The 27,698-nt window shown below is 38.4% G+C and overlaps 1 protein-coding gene across 8 annotated transcripts in view; it reads left to right on the top strand.

The window, feature by feature from the left end:
* Positions 1-8,845: 8,845 nt before the first annotated feature.
* The window catches only part of ST7 (suppression of tumorigenicity 7), a 279,293-nt gene continuing 260,440 nt past the window's right edge, over positions 8,846-27,698 (top strand). The window contains exons 1-2 of one of the 8 annotated variants that reach the window (XM_081286857.1): positions 8,868-9,836; positions 22,171-22,261. In XM_081286857.1, coding sequence (XP_081142983.1) covers positions 9,686-9,836; positions 22,171-22,261 — 242 coding nt within the window. In that variant the 5' untranslated portion in view covers positions 8,868-9,685. Of the gene's footprint in view, positions 9,837-22,068; positions 22,262-27,698 lie in introns of those variants that run through there. The other 7 variants (XM_081286866.1, XM_081286859.1, XM_081286858.1 and 4 more) reach the window with 7 other exon arrangements.

Below are 27,698 nucleotides of genomic sequence, written 5' to 3'. Positions count from 1 at the left end.
TCAAAGACAGTGCCCAACTACACTGAAAGACAGTAGAATGAATCACACATAGTTTTCCTATGTTCATACATGAACATACAACCAGTGAAACTCTGCCTTATCTACAAACACAAGAACTGGAAATTATACTCCATGTATGTAGCATATGTCAAGATAAATTCTATTCATGTAAGACTAAACAGAACAAATAAATAATTTTTTTTTAAAAGAGAGAGTGAGAGAGAGGGGGGGACAGAGAGAGAGAGAGAGAGAGAGAGAGAGAGATTTTTTAAATATTTATTTATTTTTTCTTAGTTCTCCTCGACACAACATCTTTGTTTGTATGTGGTGCTGAGGATCCAACCCGGGCCACACGCACGCTAGGCGAGCGCGCTACCGCTTGAGCCACATCCCCAGCCCCAAATAAATAATTTTTTAAAATAAAGTAATAAAATTGAGATATCTGATGATATTTTACATATTCAAAGTATTTTCAACATAGATTTTTATTTTGATTAAAAGTGCTATAATAAAAACAACTCTTGGATTTGATTGTCAAATTTTTTTAAAAAGGATATTAATTACATTTCCACACTATTTAATGCGCAACAGAAGGATTAATCTGATTTAGAGTATCTTCTCAAGAGTAAAAAAGATTGAGTGCCATAGTAAAGAATAAGCAAGTAAAGGAAGTAGGTAATATTTTCAACTCTTAGGATTATTCAGCCTCAGATACAATGGACCAAACAGAACTTTAAAGCATTCCTTAAGATAAATTTCTGATATTTTTGTTGAACATATCTGATCTCTCTGCTATCTCTAAGATTAAAAAAAAATCCCTTTCATCTTCTTCTAGTCCCTTTGTAACAGTGGTCTACTTTACCTTTTGAATGTAGTTCTGAGGCTTATTTTTAAAAGGGACATGTTTTCCTTTCTTCTTCTCCCTCTCCCCTTCCTTAACCTGGGGGTGGGGAACAAGATTACCCTAGTTATCTGTACGCCACAGGAAGGAGATATCTGCCAGAGGACCTGGGAAGTGAATAATTCCCAAATTAAAAAGTGAAAAGTGAATCCTAACAACCATCAGGGTGCCCTACGACCCCCTGCCAGGGCACACTTGGAATGCAGCCTTTGAAGAGCTTCTTTAAAATCCTCCCCCACCCCCCACCCCCATTCCTCCTGATGGGCAGAATCACAGCCTATGGGACAGGAGTCCCCTGTGTTTCTCCTTTGCTAGCAAAGCAATAAAACAAATTTTTCCTTTTTTCCTAAAACCATGTCCTCATGATTAAATTGGCATTAATTCGCTTTGGGGACAAGGACTGAGCTTTCTGTTATACCTTCTTATTATATATTAGCAGTGTAAAGGAAAAGGCTCTGTTGACTTCTCTACTTCTTTTCAAAGGAATCTTAAATTATGTTTTTTTTTAATATTTGTTTTTTAGTTATAGATGGACATGATATCTTTATTTTTTATTTTTATTTTTATTTTTATGTGGTGCTGAGAATCAAACCCAGTGCCTCCTGCATATCAGGCAAGCTCTCTACCTCTGAGCCACAACCCCAGCGTTTTGTTTTGTTTTGTTTGAAAATAAGGAATGACTGTCCATTGACTGTGAGAAGATGGGATTAGGTTGTCTTCAAATTCTTTGTACAAGGCTGGATCTATTGTGCATTCTTGCATCAGAATTATTCTGTATATTGACAAAACTTATTAAAATAATTCTGATTTTTAAAACAAAGCAGGATGCTAAGAAATGTCACTAAGTATTGTCTTCTCTGGGAAAGGCTTGATATAGCTTAACTAAGATCTCTTTTTTAGGCATGGGGAAACAAAAGGTAAATATAATTATCACTTATCATATAATTTCTAAACCCAGCCATGTGAATCGAATCGTTCACTGTATATGTCTAAGATGTATGTGCTTATTGTTTATCAAAATGCATTCTTACATATGCATGCAGAATTATTTCTTAAGGAATTTCTCCCCAGGCCTTATGCTATCTAAAGAATCTTTTCAACTATATACTGATAGCTGAAATTCCATCCGTTCAGTACTCTTTGGAGAGTGTGTTGACTTGAAAAAATTAGAAATGGCAAATCCTCATTCAAACCTGTTTTTCTGCTTTTACTGGTTCTCAGAACTAAACCAGGTTGGATTTGTACTTGTTCAGTTCTAGGTAAGTCACTAAATAAGGATAACCATTTAGGTTGGATATTACCTATGAACATAGGAAATTGACCAATTAATTCGTGGGTGAGATTTTTCAAAAAATCAATACATAGTTGCAGTTTCCTTCGTAAGAAAATCAGCTCCTTTAACCTAATACATACAGGTCCTTGAGTTTAAATCTCCAATGAACCCTGAATATCATTTACAAAAAATAGATTATTAAATTTCAAACAAAGTATAAAACTGAAGACCTGAATCGAATGGGTGCTTTCAAACACTGCTTACAATATGAGAAACAAAAAAAAATACATTTAAGGAACTTTTGAAGTCCTTTGTTAATATTATTGGTTTCCTATTCAGCTCATATATTTTATGAGAATAAGATATGCATTTTAATATAGTCATATGCAATTAGACAATTTTATCCTTGTGCAAACAAACATTATAAAGTGTACTTACACAGACTAAGATGATTCTGATATCACTAGATGATATAATCTTATTGGACCACTCTCATATATGAAGTTTATTATTGCTCGATGTGTTGTTACACATTGTCTGACTGTATATAAGCCAATATAAAAGGAATTTAGGAACATATTATTTTGACATCATTCCCATAAGTTAATGATCCTTTAACTCCTAGCATCCAATTCAAATGTGATTATACCTCCCAAAAGAACCTTTCAAAAAAGTTTACCAATCTGGGCATGGTGGGGCACACCAGTAATCCCAGCAGCTCTGGAGGTTGAGACAGCAGGATCCCAAGTTCAAAGCCAGCCTCAGCAATGGTGAGGCACTAAGCAACTCAGTGAGACATTTTCTCTAAATAAAATACAAAATAGGACTGGGAATATGGCTCAGTGGCCAAGTGCCCCTGAGTTCAATCTCTGGTACAAAAAAAAAAAAAAAAAAAAAGCTTACCATATTATGAAAGACCAAATCTTAAATTTTACTTTACTCCTGAGGGTTTTTTTGTTTGTTTGTTTGTTTTTTTGGTGTTGGAGCTCAAACCCAGGGTCTCACACACTGAGTTAAATCTACTTAATAGTATTCTTCTTTGTGTCTGTCTGTAGAATGTAAGATTTGGAATTTCTTTTTATTTCATTGATTTTTCATTCATTCTTAAAGCTCTCAGTATTTATTGAACATGTACTTTGTGCCAAACACAGCACTATTTGTTGGTAAAGAGGACTAAAACCATGAACAATAATAAAAATTACTTAACACTAAAGGACTCAATTTACTAACAGAGGGGAATGATGGGTAAAATTCCCTGCAAAAGACCCTTTGCACATCTAGATTCAGCCTTTAGGTGGACTCTGGCAACATGGTGGCCGTGGTGTTGGCAGGGAGCCCACTGCTTCATTCTTTTTTTTTTTTTTTTTTTTAATGGTGCTGGGGATGGAACACAGGGCCTTGTACATGTGAGGCAAGCACTCTACCAACTGAGATATAGCCCCAGCCCCTTGCTTTATTTTTTATGAATGATGATCAGGCTATCACTAAAATCTGTGACTGAACAGAGCAAAGTGACACTCTGAGTCTTGACGCCCAGGTAAATGCAGGGAAAAGGAGATGCATGAAAGGGACAGACCTGGGTGAAATGATCTTCCCATTTCTAAACTGGGAAGCCAGAAAAGTGGTTCCCTGAAGTACTCTAGAAGGAGGAGCAGGTGAGGTAGGGTGAGAAGCAAAGAGCTCTGTTCTGGATGTGGTAATCTTGGGGTGATTGTGGGCCATCCCACTGGGAGAGGTGAGGGGAGATTTACTGGGAAATTTGTTCACACAGTTATGGAGACTGAGAAGTCCTATGGCAGACCTCCTGTAAGCTGAAGAACCTGGTGAGGGTGGTGCCTGTGTCAGCCCTGGAGTCTGAAGGCTCAGGAACATGGAGTTTTCAAATCCAGGGAAAAATGAAGCCCTAGGAGTCAGACACATTCTTTTTTCTTTCTGGGCCCCTGGATGATGCTTGCCCACACTGAAGATGGAAATTCCCCACCTAGTCCACTCAGTCACTGTTGCGATGGGCAAAAGTTCTGACTTACGCAGTAGAGGGAGAGAAATAAAGAATGTCCGTGTGCTTCTGCTCTTTTCAATGCTTTATTCACTCAAATCACTCAATACAATTTCACTCTATAGGTTCTTAATCAAGAAAATGACAATCCTTAATGCTAGGCACTGCAATAGACATAATTCACAAATCTAGAGTAATTCTAAGCACTGCAAACACACTTAATCATGACAGGCTCACAGCAGACATTCCCTCTGCATACTAAGCTCAAGTGTCAGATCAAAAGTCTCAAGCCTCAGGATCTAAGTCCAGCAGATGCACACTCACTCAGACCATAGTGATCAGATCAGGAACAAAACAGGCTTCTTCTGGAGTGGAGTTGATAGAGGAGAGGGTCTTAGGGAGAAGTCTTTTTCTCACCAGAGTCAAGAGGCTGCTGTAGAGTTTGAGAGTGATGAGAACAACACAGAGGATCAGGCAGATGAGAAGAGTTGGCACGTTGGTCTAGGTCCTCATCAGGCTCTCAGGCTTGTGTGCATCATTGTCGGCTGGCTGAATGTCTGTTCATTTGCTCCATCATTTATTCTAAATTTGGGGGCTTCTGACCACCTTTTCAGTCCCTATCAGCTGCTACCAAATTTCTCAGTGACATCATTCATCCTGAGGTTAAAGTATCTGGTCTGGGGTTCCTCACCCTGATTTTCTTGCTTCTTGCTCTTATCAGAGTGAGGGCAACATGCCAGAGACTTCATTCTGAGTTTGTCAAGGTAGGGAGAAGTGACTTGTTTGTGCCTGAGGGCCATACTGGAGGGCTCTGTAGGTGTGCCTGGTGAGACTGCAGGTTTTAAACTCGAGTTTTAAAATGGAGTTGCTTAGGCTAAGGCCTAAAGCCATCCTTACAATCACACACCAATCTTTCCTAGAAATTGGAAAGACATGGAAAATAGGCCCCAGAACATTTCCCCTATCTACAGCCGTTCTCCCACCCACCTTGTCCATGGCACATAGGAGGTTTGGTCACTTAAAGGTTCAGGCCTCAGCTAGAGGGAAGACAGGAAGGGAAAACCTGGAGAACATAAAAGAACTGGCACCTGACTGGCACCTGACTCCCTGCCCTAATTGATCTGCTGACTCCAATACAATATACCCTAGGAATTTCCCTACCTATCATCCTATCCCGTCCTAATGGATCAGTTGGCCCTAATAAACCCCAGGAACTACCTTCCTGCCCCACCCTAAATGAATCCTATAAAACACAGATAAAACGCTTGTCTTGGTCCAAGGTTGGTTTAAGCCCCTCAGCTGTTTGATAGGCTCCTCTGATCAACAAAGAAGAGCTTGTTGATCTCAGGTCAGCTTCCTGCCTCATTCCTTTTTTTTTTTTTTTTTTTTTTTTCCTTTCTTGGTACCAGGGATTGAACTCAGGGGCACTCAACAACAGAGCCACATTGCCAGCCCTAGTTTGTATTTTATTTAGAGACAAGGTCTCACTAAATTGCTTAGCCTTTCACTTTTTGCTGAGACTGACTTTGAACACTTGATCTTCCTGCCTCAGCCTCCTGATCCACTGGGATTATAGGCCTGCCCCACCATACTGGGCTGCCTCTGTTCTTTATGCTTACATTTTTGGTTCCCTGACCAGGAATTCACTTCAAGCACCTTTGTGCTTATAGAAATACCTTCAGAGACACATCTCAAAGTAATGCCTTACCATGCTTCTAAGTATTCTTTAATCCAAACTGACACCTAAAATGAACCATCACCATCACCAAGTCCTGTCAGTTGTACTTCATTAGTACTTATTAAATCCTCATATATGTACATCTTTGGATTAGTCCCTTCCACTGGTGTGGGCAATACCAAATAAAGAGAATAAATTATTAGCATTTCTACAAAGCCCTTGAAAAATCAGGTTAGATTTATCGGTCTTTATGCCACTCTGCATAGAATCTGCTCTCCAGCCATACTGAAGTAGCCAGCTTAGAAGAGCTCATGCTTCCTCACTGCTGTGTTGAAGCATAAAGGTATGTCTTCAACCCCCTTGGCTGACTGTATACCAGGAAGAAGCAATGATGAGCAATAGAAGACTGACCCCCACCCCCTGCCAGGAACACCTAGCAGACAATTAGAAAATTGTGGTTCAGCTGAGTCATATTCATGTCCCTTCACTGAGGTTTATTGACAGCAAAAATTTAGGTCCCCTTGATGTTCATTTAAATTGAGCAGACAATATTTAGTTTTGTGAATTGCAGAGATTCTGGTAGGTTAGTTAATCATTACAAGAAATATACTCATGTTGTTTTATTCTACTAAGATTCTGGGCATAATTTTTAGGTGCAAAAATCATTTGGTAGGGTGCTGCCATAAATAACTACAAAAAAGTATTTTTGTGCCAATTTTTCTTATCTTGGCCTGTATCTCACTGTGGTAGATAAAATGTGTGGAGGAAACAGGAGTTGAGAGTGAGGAAGGAATTTGTGAAAATATGAGTAGTTCTATTATGCCAGAAATAGGACCTGCACATAAAAGGTTAAATGAGCTGATTTTGTTGTGGAGGAAACTACAACTGGGTGTTGTGACGGAAAAGTGCAATACCTTTCCTCATACATCATAAGGGTGGCCCCCAACACTCCTGTGGAACAGGTTAACAAGAGAAAAAAATAACAAATATATTTAACTAAAGTTTTACACTACACAGAGCCTTCAGAAATGAAGACCCAATGACCCAGGAAAACTCTCTATTTTTTATGCTCAGGTTTGAGGAAGAATGGATGGTCATTTGGACATGATTGGAAAAAAGAATATGATGTAATGGTAATAGATTGAATGAGAGCCCCAGCAAGCCCTTTGTTTGAATTCTTTTTGCTTCTCTGTATATCATACCTTTCTTCCTCTGGAGGTACCGGGCAGGACCCCTTTAGTATGAGGGTCTCTAAGAAGAAGGGAGGGGATGATGTTTTGTAAGGATGGCCTTGGGCCTTAGCCTAAGCAACTCCATTATAAAACTTCTTCTTAAAATAAACCTGCAGTCTCACCAGGCAAGTCACTAAGCCCTCCAATATGTCAATCAGGCATAGCCTGATAAAAGCAAGTCACTTTCCACAACCCTGGTAAGAGGATGAAGTCACATGTCATTTGTTCTAAACTTGATAAGAGTCAGAAGTATGATATCAGGGCAGAAATCACCAGACCATATGTCCTCTCTAAGAGTGAATGTTGTCACTAAGAAACCTGGTAACAGCTGATAGGGACACAAAGGGTGAGCAGAAGCTCCCAAAATTTAATATAAATATTGAAGCAAATGAACAGATGTTCAGCCAGCGGTCACTGACTAACATCCCAACTCTTCTCATCTGCGTGATCCTCTGTGTCATCCTCACTTCTCTCAAACTGTACAGCAGCCTCTTGACTCTGGTGAGAAAAGGACTTCTCATTATGACCATCTCCTCAGCCAACTGTCAATTCCACCCCCAGGAAAAGCCTCTGTTGGTTTCTGACCTGATCACCATGGTCTGAGTGAGTGTGCATCTGCTGGACTTGAGACCAAAGACTTAAGACTTTGAAATCTAACACTTAATGTTAGCATGCAGAGGAAATGGCATGATTAAGTGTGTTTGCAGTGCTGAGTTAACTTAGAATGGTTTGCTTTGAATGGTTTGATTGCTTTGAATGGTTTGATTATGTCTGTTGCAATGCCCAGCATTAAGAATTGTCATTCCTTGATTAAGAACCTATAGAGTAAAATTGTATTAAGTGATTTGAGTGAATAAAACATTGAAAAGAGTAGAAGTGCATGGACACTCTTTATTTCTCCCCTCGACTGCAGGTGTCGCACTTTGCCCATTGCGACACCTTTCTAGGTTTTATGGCTGACTTTGAAGGAGAGTAGTTCTAGCTTTTATGATGCACCTCCAAGTAGGGGAATTCTGGTTTCTATGACTCACTTTGCTTTGGGGAAAAAATAGGGTCTGGAGGCAGATGGATGGGAGGTCAGAAAGACCTTACTTCTGAGGCCTTTCCAATTCCTTCTGACTGAAGTAATCAGCACACCAAAGCAGCCAAAGTGCTTTTAAAAAAAAATTAGTTTTAGTTGTTGATAGACCTTTATTTATATGTGGTGCTGAGAATCAAACAGTGCCTCACACATGCCAGGCAAGTGCACTATCGCTGAGCCCCAACCCCAGCCTCCAAAGTGCTATATTTTGAGGTATTGCATTCTGAACTCCAACATAAGCAACACAAAATTTATGAATACTTTGCTGTATGCTCAGATTTCTTAATCTGCCTTGGCCACAGCTGTGTGATGGGAAAAACCAGCAAATGCTTCATTGACATCTAACATACAGAAAGTCAAATAATTTATGGACATAAACAGACTTGAAAATTTCAGGAAACTTTTATAAAATAAATACAATTCAGCACAAGCAGAAATTTTTCTTAATTTTTTTTGTTTAAAATAGTAGGTTCAGGAAAAGCCAAAATTATCACAGAGAATTGTTTATATTAAAAACAAGCTAATGGGTGATGACCTACTTTGTATATAAACAGAGATGAAAAATTGTGCTCTATATGTGTAATAAGAATTGTAATGCATTCCGCTGTCGTGTATTTAAAAAAAGTAAAATCAATTAAAAAAACAAACAAGCTAAGAGTCATTTTAATTGTTACCGGAAAAAAAGAAAAACAAAACAATAACAACAACAACAACAAAAGAAAAACAAAACCCCCAAACAAAAATAACAAAACACAAAACCTGGAGGATATTCCTCTTGTCAATGTTTCTTTGGAAACTCCCTCCCTATGCTGCTTCAAAAGAGACAGAACAAAGGTAAATAGCGTCTGTTAACCAAAAATCTTGCTAATCAGCGACTTCAGACCTACTAATTGGTGACAAGAACACAGCTCTTAAGACTCTAAGTGTCCTGGGTTCATTCATCCCTCTGAGCTGGCGTCTTGCGAGAAAGAAATAGTGCATTTGGTTTAATACCTCAGTTCTGGAACTTATGATTGCATTTGGGGTTTGGGCTCGACCTGGGGTAAAACATGGGGACAGTTATGAGCCTCAGTTTCTCTGTCTATCCAAGAAGGATAACAGTGTGAATTGTTATAGGGATTAACTGAGATTATACAAAGGGGGGACTCTGCCTGACATATAGTAAGCGCTCGACGTATGTGACTTATTACTACGTCGAGTTTCCTTCAGCGCTCCCCTGGGCCTGTCTTTCCTAATTTGAGTATAATAAATATAAAAGGCATCCGAACGCGGGGCAGGGGGCCACGTGATCGCTCCACGCAAGCCACTTGTAGGGGCCTACAGAGAGTTAGCCAGGAGCCTGGAGCCGGGACGGCGAGCGCGCCGCGGCCCGCGCGATTTCCCGCCGCGCCCGCGTCCTCGGCGGCGGGCGGGCTCGGGGGCGCCCGGGCCGCGGCGGCGACGGCGGCGCGAGCGGCGCCTCGGGGCCGGTGAATCATCCCGGCAGACACCGAGAGCCGCGGCAGCAGAGAGCAGCGCTGAAAAATGGCTGAAGCGGCCACGGGCTTTCTGGAGCAGCTCAAGTCCTGCATGGTTTGGTCCTGGACTTATCTGTGCACCGTGTGGTTCTTCATCGTGCTCTTCCTGGTCTACATCCTGCGGGTGCCCTTGAAAATCAACTACAACTTGAGCACAGGTAAGGCCGGGACAGCGGGGCCCGCGCTCGCCCCTCCCCCGCCCGGGAAAGTTAGTGCAACTCGCGCGGGGCCGCGGCCGGCGGGGGCGGGCGGCCGGGCGCGCGCTCGGGGCCGCGCAGGGGCCCGCGCACCGGACGCCGGCGGCCGACTGCCCGGGACGCGGCGCCTCAGGTGGCGGCCGGCGGCCTTCTGGGGCCCGCGGGAGGCGGAGGAGGAGTGACGCCGCCTGGCGGGCCCGGCCGGCCGCGACGGCACCGCGGCCCGGTCCGACCTCGGGCCGCGGTCTCCTGGCCGGTTGGCTGGACACCCGGGAGGACGGACGTCGGGAGCGAGGGACTTCCCGGGACGGCTTCCCGTCGGGCGACTGCGTCCGAACCGCGGGGCCTCAGTGTCAGACCGCTTCCTTCCCCTCTTGCCCCGAGGCGGGCGCTGAACGTCAGAAGCTCGGTCCGGTCCGGTCCGGTTGGAGTGGGCCGGCCGCTGCCCGGTGGGGAGCGGGCCTCCGGGACGCGCCCGCCGCGAGCGGAGCCCCGCAGAGTAGTTGCTCTGATGTAGGCAGGGCGAGGGATTCCCGCAGGTGTTCACAGGAGCTCGGATGACGTGTCAAGTCACCAAACGGAATGTGGAAGGGACACCAGGTGAGACAGGAGATCTGGAATTTCCGATGGTCCCAGTTGAGGTTTTAAAAGATCGCTACTGGTCTCTCCCACAAAGCTCCACTGGCTAACCCGGTGCTTCCCGCGTGTCTCATGGCCACGGTCTTAGGTGCAGAAGCAACTAGGACAGTGTTAATAAACTTGGAGCTGAGTCGATAAACAGCCACTGCAGACAAGACTACGCCAACAGTAACACTCCAGAGACAATGCAGAAAGAAAGTATTTCAAAGGAAGTGTTACAATCCTTGAAATGTGAAAATAATCATGGATTCAAGATGAGATGGGTGTTTCTTAAAACAACAGCCACCACTCTTTAATTTCACGGGGGAAATTCCTGTAGTTCCAAATTATGTATGGACATAGATAAGTATTAACACCTGTATCTCCCAGCGAGTGATTTACATACTCTGGAAGTCTAGGTCTGGAAATTCATTTTCTTGTGTATGGCTCCTTTGAGAAAACACTTTTTAAACACTTGCAACAATGTATCCACTTAGGACTTGTTCATTTAAGATACTAACCTTCAGCATCTTGATTAAGTTGAACTCTTTCCTGTTTACATTTGTTTCATACTATCCCTTGGATTGTATCCCTCAGAGGATACTATCTGTAGGATTCTGTACCCAAGAATCCTCTTCCCATTTACATAGATACTGCTTAGCCCACTGGATCCAGTCATTCTAGAGACCCTGGCTTTCTGATTTTTCATTCTTTAGAGTGGCTGCTTGTCATATAATATTGTCTTCCTTGCTTCAGGCAAATATATCACTTTCAAGCCCCAAATAACTTTTTAAAAAAGTTATTTGAGTAGATATATCATGAATTTATTGGTAAATGCATTGAATTTTTTTCTTCCTGAAAATTAACTGTAAAAAGTTTTAAATGTGAATTTTTCTCACGAATACACATTCAAATTTTAAAATTTTGCTTAAATTAAGTTAAATTATCATCTGTACATGTATGTTCGGATGAGCCCACAATACAGTGGCCACATGCCAGTTTTATACAGAAGAACCAATAAGCAAAATATTTACTGAGAAAGGGTGCAGTTTTTAAAGAAATAAATTGTTACATTTTATTCTAGCAACATTAAATCTAGCATTTCTCACTGATACTTTGTCAGTTTGGGTAGGAGCAATTCTTATCTAGGTATATAAGAGGTAGAGACACTTTGAAGATGGACAGGCCATTGGGCAAGACAAATAATAGAGTGAGCCTGAGTCTCTTTCCCAGTGATGCTCGACTTCTGTTTCCTGTGTGGTTTCTTGCACATTTTCGTCATAAATGAAGATAAAAGGAGAAGCACACAGAGAACACTCACCTCTCTGATATTTCTATGACAATATAAAGGAGGAAGGAGACTTTGTATTGAGAATGTAAAATTAAGACTAAACCATTTCAGAAAAGATTAGGTTTTTCAAAAGTCAGTGACAGATATTGGAGGCCTTTTTCTTCCCTTTTATTTTATTTACTTTTTATATTTTTGGTATGGGGGATTTAGCCCAGGGGCACTTCACTACTAAGCTACATCCTCAGCCCTTTTTATCATTTTATTTTGAGACATAGCCTTGCTAAATTGCTGGGGCTGGCCTTGAATTTGTAATCCTCCTACCTCAGTCTCCTGAGTTGCTGGGATTTATAGGCATGTATCACCATGCCCAGTTTTTTCCCTTTTAAATTAAAGTGAGAAGCTGGAAGTTAGAAAAACTGCCAAAAGTTTGCTGTCAACTTAATTTCTTCTTTCTCTTGCTAGTTTCCCTTCTGTTTGGGAACAAGTTTCTGAAAGTTCTTGAGGAGGAAGGCTCAGAGAAGAACTCACTAGCTAGCTCCTCCTCTAGGTTAGGCAGAGACTGTCTTCCTCTGGTCAAACTTCACCCTGCAGGGAGATCTCAATGGGTCTGACAGGATTAATTTTGCTTTTTAGCATTGTGGTCCTTGTTCTTCCTATGATGAAGGCAAGTATGTTCTTGGAAAGGCTATGAATCTAGAACTGCTTTTAGGTGATCTGCAGGTGACACAGGCCTCCCACACCATCACAGTGAGGCAGAGCTATGAGACAGGAGCCAGGCCTTCTGTGATGCAGAAACTGCTCTGCACCTGTAGGGCTGGAATCTAGTAAAAATGTTCTGAGTTGTTCTTAGATCAACTTGGTGTGTTTTTCTTAATATCTTGATTATCTATGGCAATTTTTTAAAAAAATATTGATTGATTGATTGATTGATTGATGTAGATGGACACAACACAATGCCTTTATTTTTATGTGGTGCTGAGGATCGAACCCGGGTCCCACCCGTGCTAGGCGAGCGCTCTACCACTGAACCACAATCCCAGCCCCAATCTATGGCAATTTTAATATTTTTAATTTTATATGACTGTTTTGTAGCAATTGTGCTTAACTTTAAATTGAAAAAAAATAATTCTTGAATACCTCCTATGCATAGGAACTGTGGTTGGTACTATGATGAGAAGGATGTTTGTAAAACTCAGGCTAAAAATAAGGAGTTTATAACATGAGTACAAGTTTCCATAATGTAAGGTGGAGGAGGACAACCCAGTGGAAATTTCCCTGGAACTGAACCGGGAAAGGTGAGAGAATTCTAGTACTGAATTTGAGATAGAGATGGATGAACTTTCTCCAAAGACACAAAGATGTGAAAGTGAAGTTCAGATCCAGAGAACCATGAATTGTGGAATTTCATTTAAAACAATAAAGGGAAAGGACCTTAGTGAACAAGCATACCTGTTTTTAGCTCACATGTAGTTTTCTAAGTAAAAAATATTAAGTGGTTCTTTTCAAGGTGTAGTTTAGTTTCATTATACTACTTCCCTGCTCTCACCACTGGGTTTGCTTGATCTTCACTGCTGAGCCAAAACTATTTAGAGTAGAGATACAGTTCCAAGAATTTCATAGTATTCAGTTAGGTCACACACAGAAAACTTTGCAAAGGCAACCATATCTTATATAAGAAAAATGAATTATAAAAAGAAAGGAGAAAATAAACATATTAGAGGAGTAGCTCTACACTGATTAGCTTTGATAATTGATTTTTGATGCTCAGCCTTTAAGTTGGATAGGAGAGTGTTAATATAATTTTATGATTTACTGAAAATAGAATGAACTTTTAACCTAATTTAAAAAACCCTTAATTATATTACTTGTAAGATTTCAAGTGAATTAATATCATAAGACAATGCTTTTCTAGAAAGCAGAAAATTGATTATAGATTGGGGTAGTCATGAAGTTATTATTCAGAAAAATGATAGATTTATCTTAAAAATGGCATAACTTTATTCTTTGATGTTGATGGCACTTTCTCTTATAACCTATGTTCTAAGGTTTTAGAGTTGTATTTAAAACACTTTGCATGACACACTTTTTCTTAAAAATATTCACTTTTGCCATTTTTTCACCAAGCAGTTTAAATGATTTTTCAATTTTGTTTCTAGAAATTTCAAAGATATTTGAAATTCTATGTCATTTCTTTTGGGAAACAAATGCATGATATAATATCTTGGCTTAGGCTAAAAGTTGTTTATATTATAAAATATGTTTGCATTTTAAAGTAAGATGATAAATACAGAAGCAATTCTCCTGTATTGTTAAATCATATTAGCTACAGCTCAGTTTTGTTTCCCTGTTGAAAATGATTGTTCTATTTATTTTTATTTTTATTTTTTTTGATACCGGGCTCTGAATCCAGGGGCACTCAACCACTGAGCCACACCTCCAGCCCTATTTTGTATTTTATTTAGAGATAGGATCTCACTAAGTTGCTTAGTGCCTCATTATTTGCTGCGGTTGGCTTTGAACTCGTGATCCTCCTGCCTTAACCTCCCAAGCACTGGAATTATAGGTGTGTGCCACTGCATCTGGCAATAAAAGGTCTTTATCATTCACTGGATGAATAAATCTCTCAAGTTATAATATGCAAAGTGATTTGGGATTGGAACACTAGAATTGATCAAACATATTACTGGGCATATGCTCCAACTAAATTGTCACTTTTAATTGAGGTCAGAGGCTCAATTCTATGGTGGGTCATATATATCTCACTCATGGTGGTCCAGTTTGTGGACACAGAAAAGGACATTTTTCTGATTAATGTCAGTTTTGAGTTTACAATGTATTTCATATACCTTAGTTGCCTTTACTTACTGTTGGAGATATTTCGTTTAGTCATTAATGAAGCAATCTGTATGATGTCTTTTTCTCAGCCTCCCAGTTTATGTATCTATTTAAAATGAAACTTTATATTCCTAAAGATTTTTTTTTTTTTTTTTTTTTTTACTCCAAGATTTCATGTTGGTGTCTTGGGATGAATTTCATTGAGTATAGGTATAGTAGCAATCAAATACATGGACTATATATGTATTTTCCCCCAGTTTTGACTCTAATTAGTGAATACAATTCCACATTTTATGTGGCTTCCTTAAATGGCTTTCCATTGCACAGAAAATGAAATATAGATATATTACCCTGGCTTACAAAGTGTAATGATCATCCTACCCTTTGAATCTGAACTTCTCTTTTCTCTGATCATGATATCCCATATAAGCTGGGATTCCTTTTTAAACATCCCTAGCTTGTACCTGACTTTGCACCAGCTGTACCCTCTACCCAGAAGGCTTTTCCAATTGATTTGGAATGGCAGTCTACTTGCCATTCACATCTCTGTTCAAATTCGTTTCTTTAGAGGCTTTCCCTACTGACCCTACCTAAAATGGCCATTATGTCACTGGCATCTCACCAGGTTTGAATTTTCTGTATAGCACCAAACACTGTTTAAAGTAATTCTGGCTTATTTGTTAATTTTGCATTGTCTCCATGTCCTTGTAAACTCCATGAGAGTAGTTCTTGTCTTTCTTAGGATCTAGAAAAGAGTGTATTTTGGCTTAACACATGCTGAGTTTGTAATCATTAAATGAATGAAAATTATGCCAGTTGGTTGTGGTGACTCAGCAGTGGAACTGTCCTTTAGGAAATGATTTGGAAATTTACCATGTAGTAATTTCTTATGAAATCAAGAATTGTGTTTGCTGAGTAAAATTATGCACGTTTACTGATGTTTCAGAATATTAATACATTTGATGTGTTCTTTAGGGGAAGAATTTAAGAAAGGATGTTCTTCTGGTCCATATTATAAATTTAATATAAAGAATGTTGAAAATTACTGTCTTTGGGAGCCAATTTGTGTGACACACCTTGTACTTTCTACCAATGCAAGAAAAAAAATTGCCTATGTGGAGAAGAGGGAATAGAAGAAAGATTTAGTTGGAAATTTTTTCAGAACAATATTGGCAGGCACAATGAAACAAAACTTACAGAAACATAAGGTGGCTAGAAATAATTTAGCACCATTTTAAGTTTTTTTTTTTTTGCCTGTCCCCTCTTCTAACTTTAGCACTCATTTCTAAGGTTATAAGAGAAGCTAGAGTAAAAATAGTTTTTGATATTATATAAATTTGCTTTGTAGCCAGTTTTACTGAAATATTTCTTTTTTTTTTTATCTTTTCTGACTTTGGTTTATTTTGCTTAACATAATAGTCTCTGTTTCCATTCATTTTCTTTCAAATGACATAATTTTATTTTTATTTATGGCTCAATAAAGTTTCATCGTGTATGTACGCCACATTTTTAAATTTTATTTACTTATTTTTTATTTGTTTTTTAATTGGTTGTTCAAAACTTTACAAAGCTCTTGACATATCATATTTCACGCATTAGCTTCAAGTGAGTTATGAACTCCCATTTTTACCCCAAATACAGATTGCAGAATCACATCGGTTACACATCCACATTTTTACATAATGCCATACTAGTAACTGTTGTATTCTGCTACCTTTCCTATCCTCTAATATCCCCCCTCCCCTCCCCTCCCATCTTCTCTTTCTATTCCATCTACTGTAATTCATTTCTCTCCTTGTTTATTTTCCAATTCCCCTCACAACCTCTTATATGTAATTTTGTATAATAACGAGGGTCTCTCTCCATTTCCATGCAATTCCCCTTTTCTCTCCCTTTCCCTCCCACCTCATGTCTCTGTTTAATGTTAATCTTTTCTTCCTGCTCTTCCTCCCTTCTCTATTCTTAGTTGCTCTCATTATATCAAAGAAGACATTTGGTATTGTTTTTTAGGGATTGGCTAGCTTCACTAAGCATAATCTGCTCTAGTGCCATCCATTTCCCTGCGAATTCCATGATTTTGTCATTTTTTAGTACTGCGTAATACTCCATGGTGTATAGATGCCACATTTTTTAATCCATTCATCCATTGAAGGGCATCTGGGTTGATTCCACAGTCTAGCTATTGTGAATTGTGCTGCTGTGAACATCGATGTGGCAGTATTCCTGTAGTACACTCTTTTAAGGTCTTCAGGGAATAGTCCGAGAAGGGCGATAGCTGGGTCAAATGGTGGTTCCATTCCCAGCTTTCCCAGGAATCTCCATACTGCTTTCCAAATTGGCCTCACCAATTTGCAGTCCCACCAGCAATGTACAAGAGTACCCTTTTCCCCACATCCTCTCCAGCACTTGTTGTTGTTTGACTTCATAATGGCTGCCAATCTTACTGGAGTGAGATGGTATCTTAGGGTGGTTTTGATTTGCATTTCTCTGACTGCTAGAGATGGTGAGCATTTTTTCATGTACTTGTTGATTGATTGTATGTCCTCCTCTGAGAAGTGTCTGTTCAGGTCCTTGGCCCATTTGTTGATTGGGTTATTTGTTGTCTTATTGTCTAATTTTTTGAGTCCTTTGTATACTCTGGATATTAGGGCTCTATCTGAAGTGTGAGGAGTAAAAATTTGTTCCCATGATGTAGGCTCCCTATTTACCTCTCTTATTGTTTCTCTTGCTGTGAAAAAAACTTTTTAGTTTAAGTAAGTCCCATTTGTTTATTCTTGCTATTAACTCTTGTGCTATGGATGTCCTATTAAGGAATTTGGAGCCAGACCCCACAATATGTACATCGGAGCCAACTTTTTCTTCTATCAGACGCAGAGTCTCTGATTTGATATCAAGGTACTTGATCCATTTTGAGTTAACCTTTGTGCATGGTGAGAGGAGGGGATTCAGTTTCATTTTGTTGCATATGGATTTCCAGTTTTCCCAACACCATTTGTTGAAGATGCTATCCTTCCTCCATTGCATGCTTTTAGCCCCTTTATCAAATATAAGATAGTTGTAACTTTGTGGATTAATCTCTGTATCCTCTATTCTGTACCATTGGTCCACTCGCCTGTTTTGGTACCAGTACCATGCTGTTTTTGTTACTATTGCTCTGTAATATAGTTTGAAATCTGGTATCGCTATACCGCCTGATTCACACTTCCTGCTTAGAATTGCTTTTGCTATTCTGGGTCTTTTATTTTTCCATATGAATTTCATGATTGCTTTATCTATTTCTACAAGCAATGCCATTGGTATTTTGATTGGCATTGCATTAAACCTATAGAGAACTTTTGGTAATATTGCCATTTTGATGATGTTAGTTCTGCCTATCCATGAACAGGGAATATTTTTCCATCTTCTAAGATCTTCTTCTACTTCTCTCTTTAGGGTTCTGTAGTTTTCATTGTATAAATCTTTCACTTCTTTTGTTAGGTTGATTCCCAAGTATTTTATTTTATTTTTTTTTTGAGGATATTGTGAATGGGGTGTTTTCCCTCATTTCCGATTCAGAAGTTTTGTCGCTGATATACAGAAATGCCTTTGATTTATGCGTGTTGATTTTATATCCTGCCACTTTGCTGAATTCATTTATTAATTCTAGTAGTTTTTTTGTAGACCCTTTTGGGTCTTCTAGGTATAGAATCATGTCATCTGCAAATAGTGATAATTTAAGTTCTTCTTTTCCAATTTTTATGCCTTTAATTTCTTTCGTTTGTCTAATTGCTCTGGCCAGTGTTTCGAGAACTATATTGAATAGAAGTGGTGATAGAGGGCATCCCTGTCTTGTTCCAGATTTTAGAGGGAATGCATTCAATTTTTCTCCATTCAGAATGATGCTAGCCTGAGGTTTAGCATAGATAGCTTTTATAATGTCAAGGTAAGTTCCTGTTATCCCTAGTTTTTCTAATGTTTTGAACATAAAGGGATGCTGTACTTTGTTGAATGCTTTTTCTGTGTCTATCGAGATGATCATACGGTTCTTATCTTTAAGTCTATTGATGTGGTGAATAACATTTATTGATTTCCGTATATTGAACCATCCTTGCATCCCAGGGATGAATCCTACTTGATCATGGTGCACAATTTTTTTGATGTGCCTTTGTATCCGATTCGCCAGAATTTTATTGAGGATTTTTGCATCTAGGTTCATCAGAGATATTGGTCTGTAGTTTTCTTTCTTTGAGGTGTCTTTGTCTGGTTTCGGAATCAATGTGATGTTGGCCTCATAGAATGAATTTGGAAAAGCTCCCTCTTTTTCTATTTCCTGAAATAACTTGAAAAGTATTGGTGTTAGTTCCTCTTTAAAGGTTTTGTAAAACTCTGCTGTATACCCATCCGGTCCTGGGCTTTTCTTGGTTGGTAGTCTTTTGATGCTTCTTCAATTTCATCCATTGATATGCTTTTGTTTATTGTGAAAGATTTTTATTTCGTTGTTGTACCTAAAGCTTAATTTTGCTGGATACAGAATTCTTGGTTGGCATCCATTGTCTTTCAGTGTTTGAAATACGTTGTTCCAGGATCTTCTCACTTTCAGCATCTGTGATGAAAAATCCGTTGTTAACCTTATTGGTTTACCCCTGAATGTAATCTGCCTCCTTTCTCTTGTAGCTTTTAATATTTTCTCTTTGTTCTGTATATTGGATATCTTCATAACAATGTGTCTTGGCGTTGGTCTACTGTGATTTTGTATGCTCGGTGTCCTGTATGCATTTACAATTTGTATATCTGTTTCCTTTTTTATTTCTGGAAAGTTTTCTGTAATTATTTCATTTAGTAGGTTACTCATTCCCTTGGTTTGAATCTCTATCCCTTCCTCTATCCCGATGACTCTTAAATTTGGTTTTTTTATGTTATCACATATCTCTTGGATGTTTCTCTCGTGATTTTTAACCAGCCTATCTGAGTTGGCTAGACTCTTTTCAAGATGATATATTTTGTCTTCATTATCTGACATTCTGGCTTCTACTTGCTCCACTCTATTAGTGATACTCTTATTTGAGATTTTAATTTGGTTTATAATTTCCTTCATTTCTAAGATTATTGTTTGATTATTTTTTATAATCTCTATCTCCTGATAAAGATGCTTAACTTCTTCTTTTATCTGTTTATGTAATTCATTCTCAATGTGTTCTTTCGCTGCTTGAATTTGCTGTCTTGTATCCTCTTTAAGGTTCCATTCCATCTGTCTAAGGTGTTCCTTGAGTTCTTTATATGACCATTTTTCTGACGACTCTATATCCTCCTGAATATTTAGGCTGTCCTGCATTGTTTGTACTCCTTTTCTTCCTTGCTTTTTCATACTGCTCATGTTGCTTCTTGTTCTGTTTGACTGCTGAGTTACTGTTTACTCCTATAAATTTATTTGATGTAATTCCCGGCAGGTCTCCTTTCAGCGGAATTTTGCTAGAAGTTTCCCATGTAGGTATATTAATGGGTCTCTCTGGTCCCATTACTGCGGAGGCATTGAAAGTGCTGCCTCCTCGCTGGCCGCCATGTTGGGTCCCCTCTCCTGAAATATTTCTTTACAAAATATTTTTTGTTTATTAAGAAAAATAAACTATAGCTCTATTAGTACTGTCAGTTATTATTTGGATACACAATCTTATGTCAGTTATATTCTTCCAAGTTTCTGTACTTGTTTTCCATGTTGAACAGTTAGTGTCTTCTAATATGTTGTCTTGTTTGCTGATGTCTCCAGATGTATTTTGTTTCCTTAGAACAAGGACTGTACATAGAAGTCACATCTTAGAAACAAGTTTGGGGTTGGGGATGTGGCCTGACATGCATGAGGTCCTCAGTTCAATCTCTAGTACCACCACCAAAATAAAATTAAAAATAAATAAATAAATAAATAAATAAATTGAGTGTAAACTGTTGATTGGAACTAGGGAGGGATGAGGAATTAACCTTTATGAGTCAGGCACTGTGCTGCCTGCTTTATCATTGATCCATAGACTCCTTGGAATTGCTCACAAAAATCTGTTAATATCCTTAATATAGCTGATATTCTTTTTTGTATGTGTGGAATAAAAATTGTTCAAAACAAAATGAGGGGCTGGGGTTGTGGTTCAGTGGTAGAGCGCTCACCTAGCATATGAGAGGCACTGGATTCAATCCTCAGCATCACATAAAGAAATAAATAAAGTAAAAAAAATTGTTTAACTCCACATGCAAAAAATATGAGTACTGTTATAATACTAGTTGTCCTAACAATACAAATAAACACATTAAAAGTATTTCAGTAGGGTGGGGGGAAGTATTTCAGTGTGAAAGCAGCTTAATTTGTAAATGAGGATGAGAACTTGGTGGAGTCTCTTGGTGGAGACTTTTACAGTGCCTTTAGAAGGGAAGATTTCCTTAGTATACTCTGAAGAGCTAGAGAGCAAGGATTGTAACTTTCTCATCTTTGTATTTCTATCAAATGTTGTTGCCCAGTGGCAATACATGACAAGATGGCACACAGCTCAGACTGGAAATACCCGAGGCTTTCCAAGATAGATGGCACTAGTGGTCCATTACTTGTTTCACTTCACCACCTAAGTTTCTCCTTCCTCTTAGTTCACAGGGATATTGTTAATACTCAGCACTATTATCATTTGTTTGACAACTAAAACTCAAGAGGATTCTCCTGAGGTGATTGGGCAAATGTTCAATAATAAGGGATAAAAAGAAAGAGCATTCCTCTGTGTTCAGAAGAGGTGATTGCCAGAGAAGCAACTAATGGAGAAAACACTAAGGGGATGAAGGGATGGTGTGGTGTAAACATGACTGGAGAGATGGGTCACAGTAGCTCAGTGGTTGCCCAGATGTGGGTCTAAAATGGAATTGACAGTGTGCAAATGCACAAATACCACAACTTAAACAGCCATAAGCACATGCTTAGGCATCATTTGAATGTTTGTATGTTGCCTTCCAGCTTGGTGAGAGAATTGGTCTTTTGATTAGAATGTAGCTTCATAGAAGATGGTTAAATGAATGAGAAAGTGCTTTTAAGACTGCAAAATGCTATATAAATCCAAGGCACCCTGGTAGCTTATTTCCTTAAACTCTTGTATTCTATAGGCTTGCATCTCACAGTGAAATGACAGGTTAAAATAGATAATGGTATCTCTTATGCTGGATATACTTTCTCAGATTTCAATAGTCAGGACAATGGGTTATTGATTGGAACCACACTACTGAATGTCTATTGGTACACATCCTTACTGTACTTGAAATGTCATTGTGAAGATGTCTATAAGGGGTTTTGCATCTTCCAGAAGAGAGAAAATATGTAATGAAGTGTTTTTGATGTTACAGTGGAGCAGGACAGTTGCTCATGTGTTCCTCTTACCCATCATTTAAATATAGTAGGCATTCCTGCACTACGTACTGAGCTAAAATAAGAAAGTGAGGAGGCCCAGTAGTTCCAGCAATGTTTTGCTAGCCATGGCTGTAGCTAGAGGAATCACTGTGTAATTTTGGTGCAAAATAAGGCAACATTTATTTTTGCCCTCTGAATTTTAGGAAACTGGAATTGTGCTAGTTATACTCTTACTCTGTGGAGAACTCTAACTTTGTTTCTGAAGTTGATCTCCAAATCTTGTAAAAGCTCTGGGTAAGTATCCATCTTTTTAGAAGTTTTGAGTAAGCCTGTGAAGAGTTAAAGACTTTAAAGGAATGTTTAGGTCAGGGAACAAGGCCTATTTGTTTTGCTATTTAAAAAAAAAAAAAAGCTTAACAATTTAAAATAGCAGAAACAGTAGAAATACTTTGAGGAATAAAATAGTCTTTAAAAATGAAGTAATTTTTACACATAAAGCAGTTTGAGTCTGGAGCTTTGTTCTTTAGAGGTATTTGGTGTAGCTACAAAGTCAGTATTTTATTAGTAAATAGACACAAGCAAAGTTCATACAGTTCCTTCCTTTGGTAAACTTACTTGCTTTGGGAATATGAAATTTTACTCTCCTTTCAAAATTCATCTTTTTCTTTTATTTGATAGGTGCTGTTTATTGAATATTTCTAATAGAACAAATAAAATAATGCTGTTGGGGTGTTTTGCAATTTATTACATCCACTTGACTCAATTGGTTCTTTTTCTATGACGTCTATTTAGATTTGTAAAATGTTACATAGTAAGAATTGGTATGACCTGGTTTGCACTTTTCCTGAGGGCTGGGGTTGGTGTGGATGTGTGTATGTATATGTGTATGTGTGTGTGTGTGTGTGTGTGTGTGTGTTATGTGTGTATTTATTGTATGTGTAGAATTATCCTCATTGACATCTTTTATTTTAAACAATACTAAACAAATTATACTTTTCTTAAGTTCAGGCTCAAAGTTGACATTATGTTTCAGAGAGAAATTTTTTTCTTACATATGTTGCAGAAATGTTTGTTTGTAATGACTCTTTGAGGAAGGGATGTTGTAAGTTGTACCCTTATATTTGAGATATGAAGTGTAAGAGGCAAAAGTGGAATTTTAAACATTAGAAACTAGCTTCTCAATTATTTTCCCCTAAACTGGAAGTTATGTATGCATTATTATAAAATAAATCTAAAATGTATCTTTACAAATCTTATGACAAATCTAATCAATTATAAAGTCACCATCCTAAGAAAAACTTTTTCTCGCTCTTACATTATTTGAACAGATTCTATTTTTAGAGGGAAAGCCCAGACTGGATGACAACATAACATCAATGAAGTTTGAGAAAATATTTGTAGACATTAATTAGTTTGGATTATAAAAGTATTCCTATAAATAGTTGGGTTTTACATTGATCTATTTTTTATTGCTTACTACAGAAAATAATATAACAATTTCTGTAAGCTTTTAAAGAACAGTTAAAGGATCTATGATTCTTAAAAGTGAGCATTTTTAGTTTTGCCATGTGAATAAATGTGATAGAGAAGAGTAAAGAGATAAAACATGCTGTTTGGACTGGAGATCTAAATTCAAAGCTTTCGTGGACTGGTGAGCTGTTAAGAGAAAATAAAGATTTATTATTGCTCAGTCCAAAGAGAAAACTTAAATGATGTCTTTAAGTATAGTGATTAGTAGGGGAAAGAAGTTGTGTATCAGTGGTCATAAGCCAGGGCTTTTTCCCTACTATTTCTTGAATATTAAGGGCATCCATGGTTTAATGCCCAGCTCAATTTCTAGGTATAAATATGATTTACATGTAAAATATGGGGGCTCAGTGGAAGTATACTTGTTTAGCATGCATGAGGCCCTGCATTTGATGCCTAGCACCTAAAAAAAATTAGAAAAAATAAAAAGCTTTTAGAAGTAAAATATAAAGTCCTTTAAAAGTCTTGTTTGTAGCACCTGCAAAAGTAAAATAATATATAAAATTATATAAACATTATGACAGTACCTTTTTAGTGAATTATGCTTTTTTTGGTGGTGGTGGGGACTGGGGATTGAACTCAGGGGCACTCACCACTGAGCCACATCCCCATCCCTATTTTGTATTTTATTTAGAGACAGGGCCTCACTGAGTTGCTTAGTGCCTTGCTTTTGCTGAGGCCGGCTTTGAACTCATGATCTTCCTGCCTCATCCTTCCCAGCTGCTGGGATTCCAGGTGTGCGCCACCACACCTGGGGAATTATGCTTTTTTGTTGCAGCCATTTATGATTTCTGTAACATGCTTCATTAAAACATATATGAATACTTTTGATAGTTGGCTTTATGGAAATCTCTTTTTAGCATTGATTAGCCAGTCAGAAGATTGAAAATTGCAGGTAAATAGTGTCAGTCCTTTCAAATCAATTTATTTATTGGAGGTTTTAATTAGTTTAGGCAAAGTTCAGATAGCCTCATAGGCAGGAAGCCCAATTGTCTATGAAATGATGTTTCCACCTTGTATTAAATGAAAACAGTTCTCTCCTAGTCCTGGCACATTGCTTTCGTCCTTTTCTTAGAGCCCCTGGAGAACAAGTAACTATTGCTTCTTGCAGCAGCATGGTGTGCCTGTGAGTCCTTGTCCTAGATTTGTTACAGAAGGATATAGTAATGTTTTCAAAACATGATCATACAATTCTCAAATCAACAACAATGAATGCATCATATGTTACTTTTATAAATAAGATAGATGTTAGGAAATTAAACCACCTATGGTGAATGGCATAAAGTATTGTAAAATATCAAACGATTCACTTTAAGAATTTCTATCTTTCTTTTTTTTTTTTCACCCACTAATGACAAAGCAACTCAGTCTGGATTTCTCAGGCTATATTTGCCTAGAGAGTAGGACTATAAATATGAATACATAATTACAATTCTGAGTCCATTCTGGAGGACCCCAGCAGCACTTGCCTACCCCAATGGTGGTCCCTGATGCTCACCTTCCGTGTAAGTGTTCCAGCTGCACTACTGTCACTTCAGGCTCCTGGTGTTTAGGACCTCTGTCTCCTCTTCCCACTGATTGCAGCTGTTGGGACATGAAAGAATGTCTTCAGGGAGTCTGTATAAGTCATTGTCCTGGGGGCAGGCCAGGACTGCAGGCCCAGCTGGTCAAGTCCCATTGGGTCTTTCTGCTAATTATATCCAGACTTTCCACTTTAAAATTATGACCTAGCTGGGCATGGTGGAGCACACCTGTAATCCCAGCAACTCAAGAAGCTGCGGCAGGATTATCACAAATTTGGTATCAGCCTCAGCAATTTAGTGAGGCCTTAAACAACTTAGTGAGACCCTGTCTCAAAATAAAATATAAAAAGGGCTGTGGATGTGGCTTAGTGGTAAAGCAATACTAGGTTCAATCCACTTACCAAATAAATAAATAAATAAACTTATCTGTAATGAAATTGATGGTGCCCTTACCACATTTTAGCACAAGGTCAGTGAGGGCTCATTTATGAGTTTTATGATCTTAATACTAGTTACCTTGTTTATAGTAATAGTAAGCATCTCATAGAATTGTTATGAAGACTGAGAAAGAGGAGCAAGGCCCCAGTGATCATCTGCATGCTCAGCACATTGAAGATATTTAGTTATAGCCCTCTATTGCTGCTGATTCTGTAATCCCAACTTTGTTCTATGACCCAATCAGCTGTTTCTCTTGAGTTAGTTTCTAGATTGATAGTTTTTCAAAAATACTTCTGTTCATATATTTGTCGATTGATTGTATATCCTCTTCTGAGATGTGTCTGTTCAAGTCCTTGGCCCATTTGTTCATTGGGTTATTTGTTGTTTTGGTACTTTGTTTATTGACTTCTTTATATACCCTAGAGATTAGTGCTCTGATGTGTGAGGGGTAAAAATTTGCTCCCAGAATGTAGGCTCTTTATTCACCTCACAGATTGTTTCTTTTGCTGAGAAGAAACTTTTTAGTTTGACTCCATCCCATTTATTGAATCTTGATTTTAATTCTTGTGCTATAGGAATCTTATTAAGGAAGTTGGAGCCTAATCCCACATGATGAAGATTAAACTTCTTCTATTAAACGCAGAATCTCTGGTGTTCATCATCTATAGCAATTAGAGAAATGCAAATCAAAACTACTTTAAGGGGCTGCGATTATGGCTCAGTGGTAACGCACTTGCCTAGCATGCGTGAGGCACTGGGTTCGATTCTCAGCACTACACACAAATAAATAAAATAAAGGTTCAACAACTAAAAAAAAAAAAAAAAACTACTCTAAGATATCATCTCATTCCAGTCAGAATGGCAGCTATTATGAAGACAAACAACAATAAGTGTTGGTGAGGATGTGAGGAAAAAGGTACACTCTGGTGTACATTGATGGTGGGACTACAAATTTGTGCAGCAGCCAATATGAAAAGCAGTATGGAGATCCCTTGGAAATCTGGGAATGGAACCACCATTTGACCCAGTTACCCTCTCCTTGGTCTATACCCAAAAGACTTAAAAACAGCATACTACAGGGACATAGCCACATCAATGTTTATAGCAACACAATTCACAATAGCTAAACTGTGGAGCCAACCTAGATGCCCTTCAGTGGATGAATGGATAAAAAAAATGTGGCATTTATACACAATGGAATTTTACTCAGCAATAAAAGAGAATAAAATCATGACATTTGTAGGTAAATGGATGGCGTTGGAGAAGATAATGCTAAGTGAAGTTAGCCAATCCCCCAAAAACAAATGCCGAATGTTTTCTCTGATATAAGGAGGCTGACTCATAATGGGGGAGGGAGGGGGAGCATGGGGGGAATAGATGAATTCTAGATAGGGCAGAGGGTGGGAGGGAAAGAGAGGGGGCAGGGGGTTAGCAAGGATGGTGCAATGTGATAGACATCATTATTCAAAGTACATGTATGAAGACACAAATTGGTGTCAACATACTTTATATATAACCAGAGATATGAAAAATTTTGCTGTATATGTGTAATAAGAATTGTAATGCATTCCGTCATTTATTTTTTAAAAAATCAATTAAAAGAAACAAAAAAATGCTTCTGTTCTCCTTTTTCATACTTGCTTACTTATTTTTCCTCTGTATATTTTTTATTTTCCTTCAATTTTGAGAAGTATAAGACGTGAGGCAGCAGGAGCTCCATTTCTGGTCAGAATGAGGAAGTTTTTATTATATTTTCTAACTTGACTGCTTATCTCTTTATACTCTGTGCCTACTGTCATGATTTTTCTGAAACTTGTTAAACCTCAGGGTCATTTCAAAGCCAAATCACTAATCTCTTCACAAACCTTGTTTTATTGATTTTTTGTACTGTAGAAAAGGACTTTTTATGTTGCATTTCTAGTCTCTTACCATCAGCTAATAAATTCATTGAGTTATACTATTAGCAAGTCATAGTACTTGATGTGGATGTGGAGGAGTGGAATGATGACCAAGACATGGTCTCTGTCCTCAGTATTTTTAGGTATTTAGCATAAAAGGAAAGAGGAAAAATACACCGCCAACTCTAGTCCAAAATATAATGTGTAGAGCAAAAAGGACTCAAACAGTACTAAAGAAGGAGATGAGAGAAAGGTTTAAATTTACGGTGGTAGTTATTGAGTTGCATTGCGCTGTAGAAATTCCCAGGCTATTGGTGAATGTGGGAATGTGAAAACCCTTGATGC

Source organism: Spermophilus citellus (genome assembly GCF_964194105.1).
Source record: "Spermophilus citellus genome assembly, chromosome: 3".
Taxonomy (NCBI): domain Eukaryota; kingdom Metazoa; phylum Chordata; class Mammalia; order Rodentia; family Sciuridae; genus Spermophilus; species Spermophilus citellus.
This window is presented reverse-complemented; position numbering and strand designations above follow the sequence as displayed.